Source organism: Musca vetustissima, unplaced genomic scaffold (genome assembly GCF_032173495.1).
Source record: "Musca vetustissima isolate MV318-11 ecotype Yass unplaced genomic scaffold, APGP_CSIRO_Mvet_v1 utg34814, whole genome shotgun sequence".
Classification (NCBI taxonomy): Eukaryota; Metazoa; Arthropoda; class Insecta; order Diptera; family Muscidae; genus Musca; species Musca vetustissima.
Genome location: NW_026879866.1, coordinates 187,097 through 203,114, shown reverse-complemented (window position 1 = coordinate 203,114; position 16,018 = coordinate 187,097). Strand labels below are relative to the sequence as shown.

The 16,018-nt window shown below is 34.3% G+C and overlaps 1 protein-coding gene across 1 annotated transcript; it reads left to right on the top strand.

Moving 5' to 3' along the window:
• Positions 1-8,767: 8,767 nt before the first annotated feature.
• Positions 8,768-12,050, top strand: LOC133325027 (ubiA prenyltransferase domain-containing protein 1 homolog). The gene is made up of 2 exons (XM_061533854.1): positions 8,768-9,268; positions 11,409-12,050. The coding sequence occupies exons 1-2, from the start codon at positions 8,768-8,770 to the stop codon at positions 12,048-12,050; spliced, it is 1,143 nt and encodes a 380-aa protein (XP_061389838.1).
• The last annotated feature ends 3,968 nt before the right edge of the window (positions 12,051-16,018 follow it).

The following is a 16,018-nucleotide window of genomic DNA, read 5'->3' as shown; positions in this document are numbered from 1 at the left end:
TCTAGACTCAACTTATTAAGCTGTGCCAAATTTCGTGCAAATCGAAGGTATATAAGAACTTCGGTGCACTATTTATCTAAATTTTTTTATCTATTCGTCCTTGGGCCAAATAAATGAGCTGAGCCAAAATTCATTTAATTCGGGTTATAAATGCGACCTGTACTTTGTTTACAATTTTACATGGATAGACAGGCAGACAAACTGACAGACGTACGGACATAAGGACATGCATAAATCGACTTAAAAGTGATTCTATGCATATTCTCAAAAGGAACCATGGGTCTATCTCGTTTCCTTTTGCCTGTTACAAACAAATGAACAAAGACATATTACCCTGTATCACAGTGTGGTGAAGGGTATAAAAACCAGTGAGCGGAACAGTATAGTCGGACGGGGCCAATCACATGATACCCTACACAACTTTCACGAAAATCTAACTTTCTGTGCATTTTCTGTTTCTGAGCCTAGAAAAAATTTAGCTATGTTCGCACCCTCTTGACCGTACATCCCTTCTAATTACTTGTCCAGATTCCCTTCACCTTGGGTTCTGTTGTTATGTTCGGCTTTCAATTGTGGCCTATAGATCGACTCGAAAAAACACAATAAATAAATTTTCGGTCCACTTCATCCCAAAATTATTATCTGATCATCACAGAAAATTATAGACGTTGTTCTTGAACATAACTGGAACCTCATGGAACATTTCAAAGCGATCAGCGCTATATTCCTGCCCTCTAGTGTGGTAATGGGTTACTAAGTAATATATGAATACGTAAGCACCTGTAAATATTTAAGTGTATCTCCCACATCCGAGTACATACGACAATATAATTGGTATCAATTTAAAGACCAACCACTCCCCTTGGGTATACTATCAACTTCTCGGGTCTATGGCCTTCAGGGGTAAATATATACGCTATAGAATACAAATTTTGTCATTTTTCACACAAAAGTCAGGGTTCATTTGACCCACTAAATATTGACCAATCTTTATCAAAACAGGCATGCTTATTCTTTGGCCCGATCCCCTTCTCCATGTAAAATTTCTTGACGTTCGGACCATAATTGCGGCCGCTGGAGCGACCAGAAAAACCGACATTGGTCCGTTTCATTCCCTAAACATCAAATGATCTTTACCAAAATAGGGGGCCTTCATTGGGCAGAACCCATGCTACATGCAAAATTTCGTGAAGGTTGGTCCAAAACTGTGGCCTGTATCGTATTTACAAATTTTAATGGACAGACAGACGGACACACCTGCCTAGATCGACTCAGCTAGTCGAGATATGACAATCGGTATACTTAAAGGTGGGTCTAGGACCAATATTTCGCGGAGTTACAAACTTTTGGGGCTGCACAAAACTATAATACCCTGACAACATAGTTCTGTAGGGTATAAATATATATATGGGAAATTACAAAAATCTTTTAAATTCCTTGAAGCTGAGGTTTGCAAGGTTATAACTCGCGAAATATGAACATATTGCATATAATTTAAATTCAATTCTATAAAATGAAGTGTTCTTATCAAAATCTTGAAATTTTGGTAATAAATAATAAGTTGCGTGGAAGCTGTGGAGGTGGTAATGTAAAAAAATGGGTAAAAATGTGTTGAAGCCAACGAGTTTTTTTGTGTTCGTTCCCGATTTGTGGCTAAACTACACAATGCACGCACATGTGATCAGTGACTAAGTTGCAGAATACCCCATGGACAATATGGTTCTAATGTATGATTTTTCGATATAATCACTGCATCCACCCAAAATGGATGCTGACATTTTGAAGCCGGATTTTCGGTGTTTTTTGAATTTTTCTTATAATTAGGATGCGCATCCAGATAATAGAATAAACTAATTATAGGATCGTAGAACATGTGATTCTGCTTCGTTTAGTGTATATCTCATGAATGTGCTCACTGTAGCTTCTTTGCAATTGGGTTCCAAAGACGAAAATTTGGTGCGTAAATTTTTATAAAAAACATATTTTTTGAGTCTTAAATTAAGAAAGTCCATTCAAATTCCGTGGAACCCCGCGTGATTTTAGTTTTTTTACGTGGCGGATCTAATGAGCCCATCCATGTTGAATTCCGTCCAATAAAACGGCGGATATAGGTACCTTGAATGTGGGAAAAACTGCAAAAACTTATTTTGACAAATTCGCGTAAATAATCGCGGTTTTCTTCGAATTAATTTTACATTCATTTATGCTTGTATTGTCAAATTCGCGAATCTGTGTGGAAATAGGTCAAAAATACATCGATACGCGAATAATATGCATATTTTATCCAAAATTGATTGTGGAGGCACATCCGCGGTTCTTAACCGATCCTTTTAAAATAGGTGTCCTTTTGCGTATTTTCATAGGAGATTACTAAAATCGGATGCGCATAAAAATCGTATGCACGTTGCGTGATTTTTAGCCATTTTTAGGGTTTTTGCATAGTAAAGTGCATCGAGTGGCACACTTTGACCGCTAAATTAAACATCGAAAAATTAATAATTATTGAAAGACATTGATTCGGTTTATACGAAAATCGCATGCGCATCAACTGATTTCAACTAATTCGCGAATTGCAAGCTTTTCAATATTGATAATTTTTATGTATTGTAAGTGCAATATATTTAGCCATTAATGACGTCGAAACTCTTATCAGATGAATCTGCCGATATTTAACAATCATCTAAAAGAATTTGCAAAAGAAAGCGTCGTATATTTTAGAAGATTAAGGCAAAACCGTGTCCTCTTAAACATACTAAAAAATCGAAAATTCCAAAAAACATTTGTTTTAATTCAAAAATTAATTTATTTTATTTTCCGATATCTTCATGTTTCTATTTGTTTTTCGCGACTATTAAACCGTATTTCAGTGTGATTTGACTAGTATGCAAAGATAACAATGGTGTTTAAGCATTTGTGAAGAAATTCGCGAATTACAACGAATAGGAATTCATTTAATTTATATTTGAAATACAAGATTTAAAACCGCTATAACTTTTGTGCGCAGCATCCGAATTTGTGAACGCGAACATATTTCGAATCAGCATATTTTTCTTAACCTATGTACCAAAAATCAGGAATGTGCTCGCAAAAAAATTTTTCAAATTTTTTTTAATGGAATTTTAAAAGAATTTTGTAATTTCCCATATATATATATATATATATATATATATATATATATCCAGGCATGAAAATTTTCTTTGATAAAATTCACTCCTTCTACACATTCTTCTTTCCATTTTTTTAATTCCTTTTTCATGCCACCAAACCAAACAAAAAAATATTCAATTGCATCCTCAATTTTTCTGCTGACCATTATTACCATGTTAATGGTAAATTGTTTGCCATGGAGCTTTGCAATTAGTTCGGCAGCTATACCCTGGTGATGGCAACTGACCAACGTAATGTGTTTATCTATCTTCCCCACGAGAGGGCACAAGGCCAAACTGCGATTAGTAGCGGGGTCAAAATGTTAAACAAAAACACTTGATATTCATTATCCGAAGGGGGATAGATAATGAATGTAAATGGAGGCCAGTCAACCAGCCAGCCAGCCAGCCAGCTAATTGATAATAGGGTAGTTCGATATTATATATTAAAATAAAGTCACTAGAAATTTAATTTGAAAAATTGTGAAATTTAAAAATTTTAGCTATTTTTTGTTGTTATTTTCTGTTGTATTGACCCAAATCTCTGTGTCCTCAACCCAACCCAATGTCAACATTTTTTTTTGGCTCGCCAATGTATAATTTCCATGTTTTCACACAAATTCGTGCCCGCATACACATGTACACACACATACACCTGAGAATACAAATGTATTCATTTGCAATCGATTTTTGGTAATTTTTTTGCACACACTGTGGTACAGGGTATTATGTCTTTGTGCATATGTTTGTAACAGGCAAAAGGAAACGAGATAGACACATGGTTCCTTTTGAGAATATGCATAGAATCACTTTCTAAGTCAATTTATGCATGTCCGTCCGTCTGTCCTACTGTAGATGTTAAATTGTAAACAAAGTACAGGTCGCATTTACGATGCGAATTGGGTGAAATTTGATAAAGCTTATTTATATGGCCTAAGGACGAACCTTATTCAAATTGGGAAAATCGGTTCAGATTTAGATATGACACCCATATATATTTTTGTCCGATTTTAGGTAAATAGTGCACCAATGTGCCTACATATCTTTCGATTTGCACGAAATTTGGCATAGCGTACTGAATTATGTCTAGAATGATGTGTGTTAAATTTCGTTAAAATCGGTTCAGATTTAGATATAGCTCCCATATATATTTTCGTCCGATTTAATGTAAATAGTGCACCAATGTCCTTATATATCATTCGATTTGCCCGAAGTTTGGCATAGCGTACTGACTAAAGTCTAGAATGATGTGTGTTAAGTTTCGTGGAAATCGGTTCAGATTTAGATATAGCTACCATATATTTTTTCGTCCGATTTGAGGTAAATGGTGTACCAAAGTACCTATATATCTTCCTATTTGCACGAAATTTCGCACAGCCTACTGAACTAAGACTAGAGTGATGTGTGTTAAGTTTCGTGAAAATCGGTTTAGATTTAGATATAGCTCCCATATATATTTTCGTCCGATTTAAGGAAAATTGTGCACCAAAATCCCTATATATCTTTCGATTTACACGAAATTTGACACATCATACTGAATGGAGTCTAGAATGATGTGTGGTAAGTTTCGTAAAAATTGGTTCAGATTTATATATAGCTCCCATATATTTTTTCGACCGATTTAGTGTAAATGGTGCACCAAAGTCCCTATATATCTTTAGATTTGGACGACACTTCGCATAGCACACTGAATTAAGCCTAGAATGATGTGTGGTAAGTTTCGTGAAAATCGGTTCAGATTTAGATATAGCTCCCATATATTTTTTCGACCGATTTAGTGTAAATGGTGCACCAAAGTCCCTATATATCTTTAGATTTGCACCAAATTTATTCTTCGTGAAAATCTGTTCAGCTTTAAATATAGCTTCCATATATATTTTCGTCCGATTTTAGGCGACATCTGTTAGGAGACTATATAGAATATTCCCAAAGTGGTGAAGGGTATCATATAGTCGGTCCAGTCCAACTTTACTACTTTCATTACTATTTTTTTTTCTTCTTTCTTTTTTTGGCAAAGAGGACATGGCAGCATCCATCTACACTTGGCTAACACGATGGCTGGTTGGCTGGCTGGCTTTTTGCCTCTGTCACTAAATGGTTGGCTGACTTTCCAATGAAGCCATAAAAACTCGACAGTGATTTTTATCGTTTGCTTGCAATTTTTTCAGTTCGTTCATTCGTTCAATTTTTTTCGTCGTTGATCGAGGTCAAATGACCATTAAATATGTGGGTGGGTGGATGGATGGGGGGAAGGACATCAACAAATTTTACTCTGGAATGTTTGGCAACAAATTGATTACAAAGAACACCATTAAATATTTATACAGATTTCGTTCGGTTCGATTTTTTAAATAAGGTTTGGTCGTTCGTCTTCTTCTCATCACTTCTCTTCGTTAAAGTGACTCTCTACTACTTAACCAGCCAACCAACAAACCAACTGTGGTTATGCGGAAATTGGTAAAAAAGGCACTACCCTGTTTGATTGGATTCGAAATGTAATTAATGTGGTTAATCAGCAAAGAATGAGTGTGCGAGGAGGAGAAATTGACGTAATGTTGATTCAATAAAGGATTAAAATAAATGAAAAGGTGAAAAGGGTATTTTTTATTGAAAAAAAAAATGTTTGGTGGATTTTTTAATGAAAAACCAGTAAGGAAAGTTGTAAAGTCGGACTGAGCCTAACAAACGTATGAAATTGAACGAAAGATATATAAGAATCTGAACCGATTTCCATGAAAATTTGCACACATCATTCTAGTCTTAATTCAGTACGCTATGCCAAAATTCGTGTAAATCAAAAGATTTCCAGCGACTTTAGTGGAGTATTTACCTAAAATTGGGCGAATATATATATGGGAGCTATATCTAAATCTTAACCGATTTTCACGAAACTTAACACACATCATTCTAGACTTAGTTCAATACACTATGCAAAATTTCATACAAATCGAAAGATATATAGAAACTTTAACGCACCATTTACCTAAAATCGGACAACAATATATATGGGAGCTATATCTAAATCTGAACCGATTTTCACAAAACTTAACACACATCATTTAGTACGCTGTGTCAAATTTCGTGCAAATCGAAAGGTATATAGGGACTTTGGTTCACCATTTACTTTAAATCGGACGAAAATATATATGAGATATATATATATATATAAATCTAGACCGATTTTCAGGAAACTTAATACACATCATTCTAGACTTAATTCAATACGGTATGCCAAATTTCGTACAAATCGAAGGTATATAGGGACTTTGGTGCAACATCTAGCTTAAATCGTTCGAAATTATATATTGGAGCTATATCTAAATTTGAACCGATTTTCACAAAACTTAACACTCATCATTCCAGACTTAATTCAATACGCTGTGTCAAATTTCCTGCAAATCGAAAGATATTTAGGGACTTTGGTTCACCATTTACCTTAAATCGAAGGAAGATATATATGGGAGCTATATCTAAATCTGAACCGATTTTCAAGAAATTTTACACACATCATTCTAGACTCAATTCAGTACGCTATACGAAATTGCGTGCTAATCGGAAGATATATAGGGGCATTGGTACACCATTTACATTAAATCGGACGAATATATGGGAGCTATATCTAAATTTGAACCGATTTTTTCCCAATTTCAATAGGGTTCGTCCTAGGGCCAAACAAATGAGCTGTGCCAAATTTCATTCAATTCGGATCATAAATGCGACCTGTACTTTGTTTATAATTTAACGTAGACAGACAAACAGACGGACGGGTGGACGGAAGGACATGCATAAATCGACTTAAAAAGTGATTCTATGCATATTCTCAAAAGGAACCATGATTCTATCTCGTTTTCTTTTGCCTGTTACAAACATATGCACAAAGACATAATACCCTGTAGGACAGTGTGGTGAAGGGTATAAAAATATCGTGTTTTGAATAATTATTTTTATTATTTTTCCCTTTACTCTTTTTCCTTAGTGTAAATCTCATTCTTACTATATCCATTGGAAGGTCTAATATGGATTTAATTTATAAAAACAATAACTGATAGATTGCTTCTATTAAATCAATCAGCTTTTTATAACTGTCGCCGACTACGCATTATTCCATACGCCACCATTCTCTATTGCACTACGTTACAACGTAACACTAAAATGCGTCACGTTACGTACGCCACTAATTAACACTGTAACGCTCGGTTGCATATGGTCGCTCACATGTTAGCATCTTCTTTGTTTAACTCACACAAATACAAACATTATAAGTGTTTTTATTAAAAAAAACACCAAAGAGAGCACCCTTGTCATTTGTATTCTCTATTATTAATTGAATTGGTTATTTAATTATATTATGTATTTAAATTGTTTTACATTTTTCCTCTCTTTCTGGTCATTTACATCTCATAAACCCTCTGCTCTCATCATTTTTGACAATTGCCACACAGCACTATTACGGCAGCCATCATGCATTCATAGATGACAACAAATCATAACATGTGAACCTACCTAGTAGTCTCATCTCCTGTGAGAGTTGGCAGCATAAATGACACTTGATGTGACGTTACATATGAGGAGAGTAGGCCAAAAAAGAAAAGAGAGAGCAAGTAGCCGCAACATCGAAGAAATAAGTGAAAATTTCTATAGGGAAACTCTTTAAAAATCTTAACAAATCAAAAAAATATAAAATAAAAAATATTCAAATGTAGTAGAGAACGGATAGAATAACGATAATAAAAAGAAATTGTGAAAAGGAGAGCAATTGGTTAAATGTAAACAAATGTACAACTTGGAGTAGTCGAAACCAGTTACAACACGAAGATTCCTGCATATTGGCTGCTGCTGCTACGGCTAAACAACAACAATACACAACACGTCAAAGTAGAACACAAAAAGGAAAGGAGGCGACAGGCACATCTCACTCACAAAAAGAAAACAAGAAAGAGCCTGCCTGGAAGAAGACGACAAAGTGACACTGTACTGTTGAACAATATGGTGTTCGGAGAATATTGATGAAATTGAGGCGGAAATAAACAATTGTTATTGATATTCACTCATTAATTTGCTTTGGTAGTGATTTGTTGGTGTGTTAGAAAGATCAGCAACAATAAGGTACACTGCTGACAGGCTGGCTGGCTGACAGACACCAAACAAACTGATCGACTGACTGCAGGCTAGCTGGCTGTTGGTAATACAACAAAACAACACCAATTCTAAGAGGCTGTCTGTGTGTTGTGTGGCGCGTGTGGCATTCATCAGCATATTTCATTATAAAGTAAACACACAATACTCAAGCGCAAGCAAGCAACAAAAATACACAAAAACAACAACAATCAACACACATTTCGAATTATTTAAATATATAGATTTTGTTTTGGGATAACACACAGAGCGAGAGATACATATCTAACGCAGAGCCAGAAGAACAAGAGCACTCACAAGGAACAGCCAAGATTGTGGGTTATTCAATTTCGAATATAAACAAATCGTACTGGAAAGATAATTAGTACGAATTGAGTGGGCTAATATTCAACAACAGCAACAGGTAAGCGAACAATTTATTTCCACAATTTTATTTCACTACTCCTCTTCTTTACAACAGCTAACAACAAAAACTTCACATCCCAATGGACCAGGAAACGGCAACTGAAAGTCTACTGCGGAAACGGGCGCAAAATAATGGTGGTGCAACATCACCAGCAGCAGAAACAACTTCGGCAACTGCAAATGGCAAAATCGCCAATCACAACAATCAACAGAATCATCACCATCATGCCAAATCAACGACAAATCTATCATCTACGAGCAGCAGGACTACAAAAGCTACAACAAACCACCATCTCTCAACCACCGGCACATTTATGAAACTAAAAACCTATCTACTAGCCCTACGACCCTGGTCATTGTCGGCCAGTTTGGTACCCACCCTATTGGGTTCAGCATTAGCCTTTCGTTCCCAGTGGTCGGCGGATTTCTCCTTTATCACGTTGTTCCTGACCATTTTCACCGTTGTCACGGTCCATTGTGCCGGTAATGTGGTTAATACATATTTTGATTTTATCAAAGGAATTGATAAACAAAAGGCTGATGATCGTACCCTGGTGGATCACATTCTAACAAAAGATGAGGTAATTTCTTTGGCTAATGTGTTGTGTTTTATTTATGTCGATCGTGTTGTTTGTGTTTACAGGTATTTTTAGTTGGAATTTTTCCTTGAATTGTTTTAATTGGAAATATATTGCACACACTCACACACCTTTATATATGTATCAAAGAAAACAAATCAGGTCGATAATGGATGCATTGAAAAAATTCCAAATGAAGAAAAATTTAAACATTTTTTGTATAGCCTCAGATTTCAGGCTAATGCGGTGAATATGTGCTCCTCGTTATGATTAAATAGTTTTAGGCACAAGTGTCTTTGTACCAAATTCCGTTACGGACAATATACGTCCGAGAGTCTTGCAGACCTGGTAGGCACGATAGGCTCAAGGAAAGGATTCGATTTCATATATCTTCCAAACCATGACCATGTTCGAAAATGGAGATTTTTGATCCATCTGATTACTGAGCCAAAATGAGCCTATATTAAATATTTTGTTTTATGAAGAGTTTCAAAATACCAAAAAAGGGGGCGACATCATTATATGGAAGACTTCCAATAGTGAATCAATATATTCCATTTCGTAAATATACTAGGGTCTAACATTTCAAATCTCCATCTTAAAATATTGTGAGCTCTGTCAGGATTTCAGTAGACTTACGCTGATAAATCGAAACACAATTGTTCTCTGATTATGAATAGTACATTATCGGATGACTCCGGTGAAGAAACATCTATGTTTGGTTTAGGATTCCATTGTGGTGGAAAGAAAAGCCCCATCTCTCACAAATCGAAGGTATGCTTAAAATATTAGGCTGTACATAGTCGATATTATTGCCTTACAGGAAATGCGATGGAAAGGGACTGGCGTAAGTAAATCAGATGATAATTCTAGCATATCGATTTATACAAAGCCACCTGGATCAAGCAACGAGAAATCAAATTGTTCATGCTGTAATAGACGGAAGGCATTCATCCAGTGATTGAGACGTTCGATCGATTCGAGTAGCGAATATCATTTCGGACCATTACCATGTGGCAGCTAAGGTACGCACCTGTCTAAATGTAGCAGGAATACTTGGGTACCGAAAACCACCATCAAGAAACCCTTGGTAAGATAAGCAGTGTCGTTATGCTACTAATGTGAAAAACAAAGCGTATAGAGCCACCCTGCAAAAAGTAGCAACACGTAATGTGATGTATAATTATCGGGAGAAAAGGAGAGAGGAGAAAAACGTGTTTTCAGAAAAACGAAGAAAGAACAAGAAAAACATGAGAGTGAACAAATCGAGATGTACAGGAGTGCGAATAAAGTCCGGAAATTTTACCAACGAGTTGAGGATCTGGAGGGAGCATTTTGAAAAGCTCTGTGGTATCAAATAGTCAATGGTCAATGACATTATTGGACCATACCAAAGCGGCTTCAGACCTGGCAAATTCACCAATGACCACCAGATTTCCACACTGCGCCAAATCCTGGAAAAGACCCAGGAAAATCACTTCGACACATACCACATATTACTCGACTATAAAGCCGCATTCGACAGCCCTATCCGTTCAGAGATACTTAAAGCTATGTCTGTGTCCGGCATTCCTGTAAAATTAATACAGAATAGTGTTGGCCAACACATGCTACTATGGTCTATGTAAGCACGTCAGAAACAAGGCCACCTCTCGCCAGACCAAACTCACACTCTACAAGACACTACCCCCGTGCTGGTGCACGGATCAGAAGCAGTACTTGCACAAGTCGATGAGACAGCTCTTGGAGTGTTTAAGAGAAAAATGTTCCGAAAGATGTATGGACCGATTTTTGTGAGTGAATAACGCCGTCGAATGAACCATGAGTTGTACGATCTATTCTCGAACATCTACATAGTCAGACGTATCGAGCTGCAGCGATTAAGTTGGCTAGTCATGTTGTGAGAATAGATGCAATTGGGAAAAATTGGTTCAGATAATATATAGTTCTCTTATATAATTTCCTCCGATTTAAGGTAAATGGTGCACCAAAGTCCCTATATATCTTCCTTTTTGTACGAAATTTGGTATAGCGCACTAAATTAAGTCTAGAATGATGTATGTTAAGTTTCGTGGATATCGGTTCAGATTTAGATATTTATTTTATATTTTATAACTAATAATTTTTTTTCTTCTTCTTTCAGGTTGTTTCTCTGGGTGCTATATTATATATGGCTGGTTGTGTGGGCTTCATTTGCCTGGCCATATTGAGTCCAGCCAAAATGGAACATTTAGCCCTAATATACTTTGGTGGCCTCTCGTCAAGTTTCCTCTATACCGGTGGTATTGGTTTCAAGTACATTGCCCTCGGCGATTTGGTAATACTGATATGGTTCGGTCCCATCTCAGTGCTATTTGCATTCATGTCACAGACTGGTCATGTCGACTGGACTACCATCTACTATGCCATACCGTTGGCCCTCAACACCGAGGCGATTCTGCACAGTAACAATACACGTGATGTGGAAAATGATCGTAAAGCCGGTATCGTAACATTGGCCATACTAATTGGACGCACTGCCTCCCATGTCCTATATGCTTTGCTATTGTTTACACCGTATAGTGTATTTGTCGTTTATGCTATGAAATATTCGGTATGGTTTCTGTTGCCTTTGATAACGGTGCCGCAGGCGTTCCGTATTGAAAAACAATTCCGCAACGAACAGACAATGAATAATGTGCCAAGACAGACGGCAAAATTGAATTTCTTCTTTGGTATTCTGTATGTGGTGGCATGTTGTTGTGCCAGCCAGTTGCCTAGTTTAAGTTACAATGGAAAACATTGAGAGGGATCAGGAGGAGGAGAATTATTGGATAGTGTTTTTTTTCTACAAACCAACAAATTAAAAAATTCTCAAACAGCATTATAAAAAAACTAATAAAAACAAAAATTACATACATTAATGAAGAAGGAAAACGATACATATGTTTCAAATTCGTTGCATTATTAATAATAAAACCTTTTTTGTACTGTTTTAAAGTAAAAAAGAAAAAGAAGAAGAAAATCAAATCCTTTTTGTAAATCTACTACATTTTTTGTTACAATGAAAATAGAAGAAAAAAAAACACGAGAAAATTAAAAGAAATATCATTAAATAATTACATACAAAAACAATTATAGCATTAGTAACAACAACAACATGAAAACAACAAACATATTAGGGAATTTTTTTAAAAAAAGTTTTGTAGCATTCAGTAGGAGAAGAAAAAAACATCACTCACAACATAAAAAAACCTACAATGATGTTATTTTTATGTAGAAGAAAAAGAAGACGAAGCAGGAGAAGAAAATTAAAATTATTAAATACATATTGTATTGAATATATGTAGGTGTATATTTTTTTTATATGTTTTTCCCCCACTTATATAATATATATATTTTTTTAATTTTTTTATTTTAATTTTAATTTTTCCCCCTTTTTTTTTGTGTTTGATTTAATATCATTATGTTATTTGGAAATTTAATTTTGAAAAAAAAAATCCCCCGAAATACATTTTTTATTGTTGTTAAATAATAATTTTTTGTTTTCGCATAGATTATTGAATCAACTAACTAAAGTGACCAATAACAACATTTATATAGTGTGCAATAAAGGAAGAAAAATATATATATTTCGAAAATGAATTTACTTTTTATATATATGTAGATAAGAAAGACAAATTCTTAATTCTGGTTAGTATTATTTTTTAAAAATTAATACTCTTTCAAATGTGTATTTAAATGCCAAAACAGAAGATTAAGTGAAATCTCGATAATCCGGATAGTATTTCACAATACATTGCGTATTTATACCCTTCACCACACACTGTGGTACAGTCTTTGTGCATATGTTTGTAACAGGCAAAAAGAAACGAAATAGACACATGGTTCCTTTTGAGAATAAGCATAGAATCACTTTCTAAGTCCATTTATGAATGTCCGTCCGTCTGTCTTTCCATGTTAAATTGTAAACAAGGTACAGGTCGCATTTATGGTCTGATTTGGATGAAATTTTGGCACAACTCACTTATTTGGCCCAAGGACGAACTCTTTTAAAATTGGTGAAAATCGGTTCAGATTTAGATATAGCTCCCATATATATTTTCATCCGACTTAATGTGAATGTTGCACAAAAGTCCTGATATAGCTTTCGATTTCCACAAAATTTTGATATGCCAAATTTCGTGCAAATCGAAAGATATATTGGGACTTTGGTGCACTATTTACCTAAAATCGGACGAAAATATATATTAGAACTATATCTATCTATAGTCATTGAGCCAAATGAATGACCTGTGTCAAATTTCATCCAATTCGGATAACAAATGGGACCCGTACTTTGTTTCCAATTTAACATCAACAGATGGATGGACGGACATGCATTAATCGACTCAGAAAGTTATTCTATGCATATTCTCAAAAGGAACTATTGGTCTATCACATTTCCGTTAACCTGTTACAAACATATGCACAAAGACGTACCAGATTGTGATGAAGGATATAAAAATACTCTCAGTTCAAGTGGCAAGTAGTTTCAGATTCGAGTAACACGAATTGAAAATTATTTCTCAAACACAGAATTGTATATTCTGGGTTTATATATCTGAGTATCTTGATATCTTGAAGACAATTAAATGTAAAAATATTCGATAGTAGATGAAGTACTCCAAATTTTACAATTTTATAAAAAAGAGCATATTGAATGAGAAATATTTTTTCAAATTTCTCAAAATCAACTCTAAAAAAAATTCTCAACATAGCCTGATATGTGGTAATATTTTTTTTAATTCCATAAACGAAACAACAAATACCATTTACAATGCGCCTGAATTTCAAGAGAGTCCGATCTATAGTTCCAGACACACTACCAAGCAGTAATTCATATGGGGCAAAAGAATAACAAATACTAACCTCTTCTTCGCCTAACATGGAAGAAATACAAGCCGACGCGTCTTTTTTGAACACCTGTTTCTTTATGAAGAAGAGCCAGATCGAAAGAAAATATAACATGTGTTCATAACAGATATGGAAGTTTCCAAAACTTAACTTTTTTCTGTTCATAACGCACTTTTTGTGTCAGGCTAAGAACTTTCCGAACTGCCCTCGTATATACAAGGTATTTGCGTTATTAAATTCAATTATATGGCAAAGAAGGCAGCTAACAAACATTGTTTGTATTACATAGACTTTGCGATAAACATCACAACTTCGTGTAGATTTACAGAGCTACTGTGACCTGCCCCCATTTTATATATTTTTTTTAATTTTTATATATATTTTTAAAAAAATTGCAATAAGAAATATTTTTTTAATTTAAATTGAAAAACTTTTAAGCTTCCACTATTGCGCATTGTTAGGGTCAATTGTATAATAAATATTTAAAATCAATAATAAATATGGTAGGATATTATTTACGTTCTTTTTCATCATTTCTAAAATGGACCAATAAATTATGGAGACAAAAAAAAATAATAAATAGAAAAAAATATACAAAGAAAAGGTAATAAAAATAGCAAATACAATTAATAACACACAATAACTAAAAAAAACTATTGAAAAGTAAAATTAAATGCAACTGTTAAATGTTAGAACCGAAAAAAAAAATTATTGAAATTGATACAAAAAGAAATACTGATAAAAAAACTGATGAATAGTAACAGTAAATGTGCTTTAATTGTTGAACATTAAATGAACATAATTTAGAGAAAAATATGCAAACAATTTATGACATTGTATAAAGAAAAAAACTTTACAATTCTTATATTTTTAACTTTTATTATTGTTTTTATAAGATATATATATATATATATATTTTTTTTTTGTTTTTGCTCATTTGAAAAAAAAAACAGATTAATATAAAAAAAGATTATCGAGATTAACTAAATCATAAATTGAAACAAAATAGTCTTCCTACGTGCTTTTATGTCCTACTATTGCGGTCAGTGTTATATTCCGAACAAACTCGCAGGAAAATGTTAAACCCAGTCCGACTAACTCAATGTATGTGTATTTATTTTTAAACTCTACACTTTATAAATACTAAATGTGTCGTTCCGTTTGCAAACCTCCAAATATTTTTGGAGGCCCCATCAAGAGGATACACACCTTCTTGTTCAGAGAAAAATTCCGAATCTGTTGAAATTCCATATCTGCTTAAAGTAAAAAACTTCGTTAAGTTCGGTCGAAATGAATTTTGTATAACCCCCACCATAAGGTTTACATGAAAAAAACCAAAAATCATTTGGAACTTTTTTTTATATGAGTAAATTTTTGATGTTAATTTTTTATTAATGAAAGTCAAAAATATCAAACTATAGGTATAGGACAAAACGTCGCTTACATAAATTTGGACCTATTTCAGTACTCTGTGCTAAATTTTGTCTCCACCGTACCAATATTGGTGCACAAAAAAAATCGGACGAAGCTATATATGGGAGCTATATCTAAATCTGAACCAATTTCAACAAAACTTGGCATGTATCAATCCAGACCTAATTCAGTACTCTGTGCAAAATTTTGTTTCAGTCGGCCTAAATTTTACTCTTTGGTGCATCATTTACATAAAATGATGCGAAACTATTTATGGGAGCTATATCTAAATCTGATACGATTCCAACAAAACTTCGCATATCATCTGGGCCTAATTCAATACTCTATGCACAATTTTGTCTCAATCGGACAAATATTGGGAGTTTGGCGCACCATTTACCTAAAATCGGTTCGTCCTTGGGCCAAATAAATGAGTTGTGCCAAATTTCATTCAAATCTGATTAT

Excerpts from the sequence above, each read along its gene's own strand:
- LOC133325027 (XM_061533854.1), top strand. The coding sequence starts at position 8,768 with ATGGACCAGGAAACGGCAACTGAAAGTCTACTGCGGAAACGGGCGCAA. Across the intron at positions 9,269-11,408 it reads ACATTCTAACAAAAGATGAG|GTTGTTTCTCTGGGTGCTAT; the intron begins GTAATTTCTTTG and ends TTCTTCTTTCAG.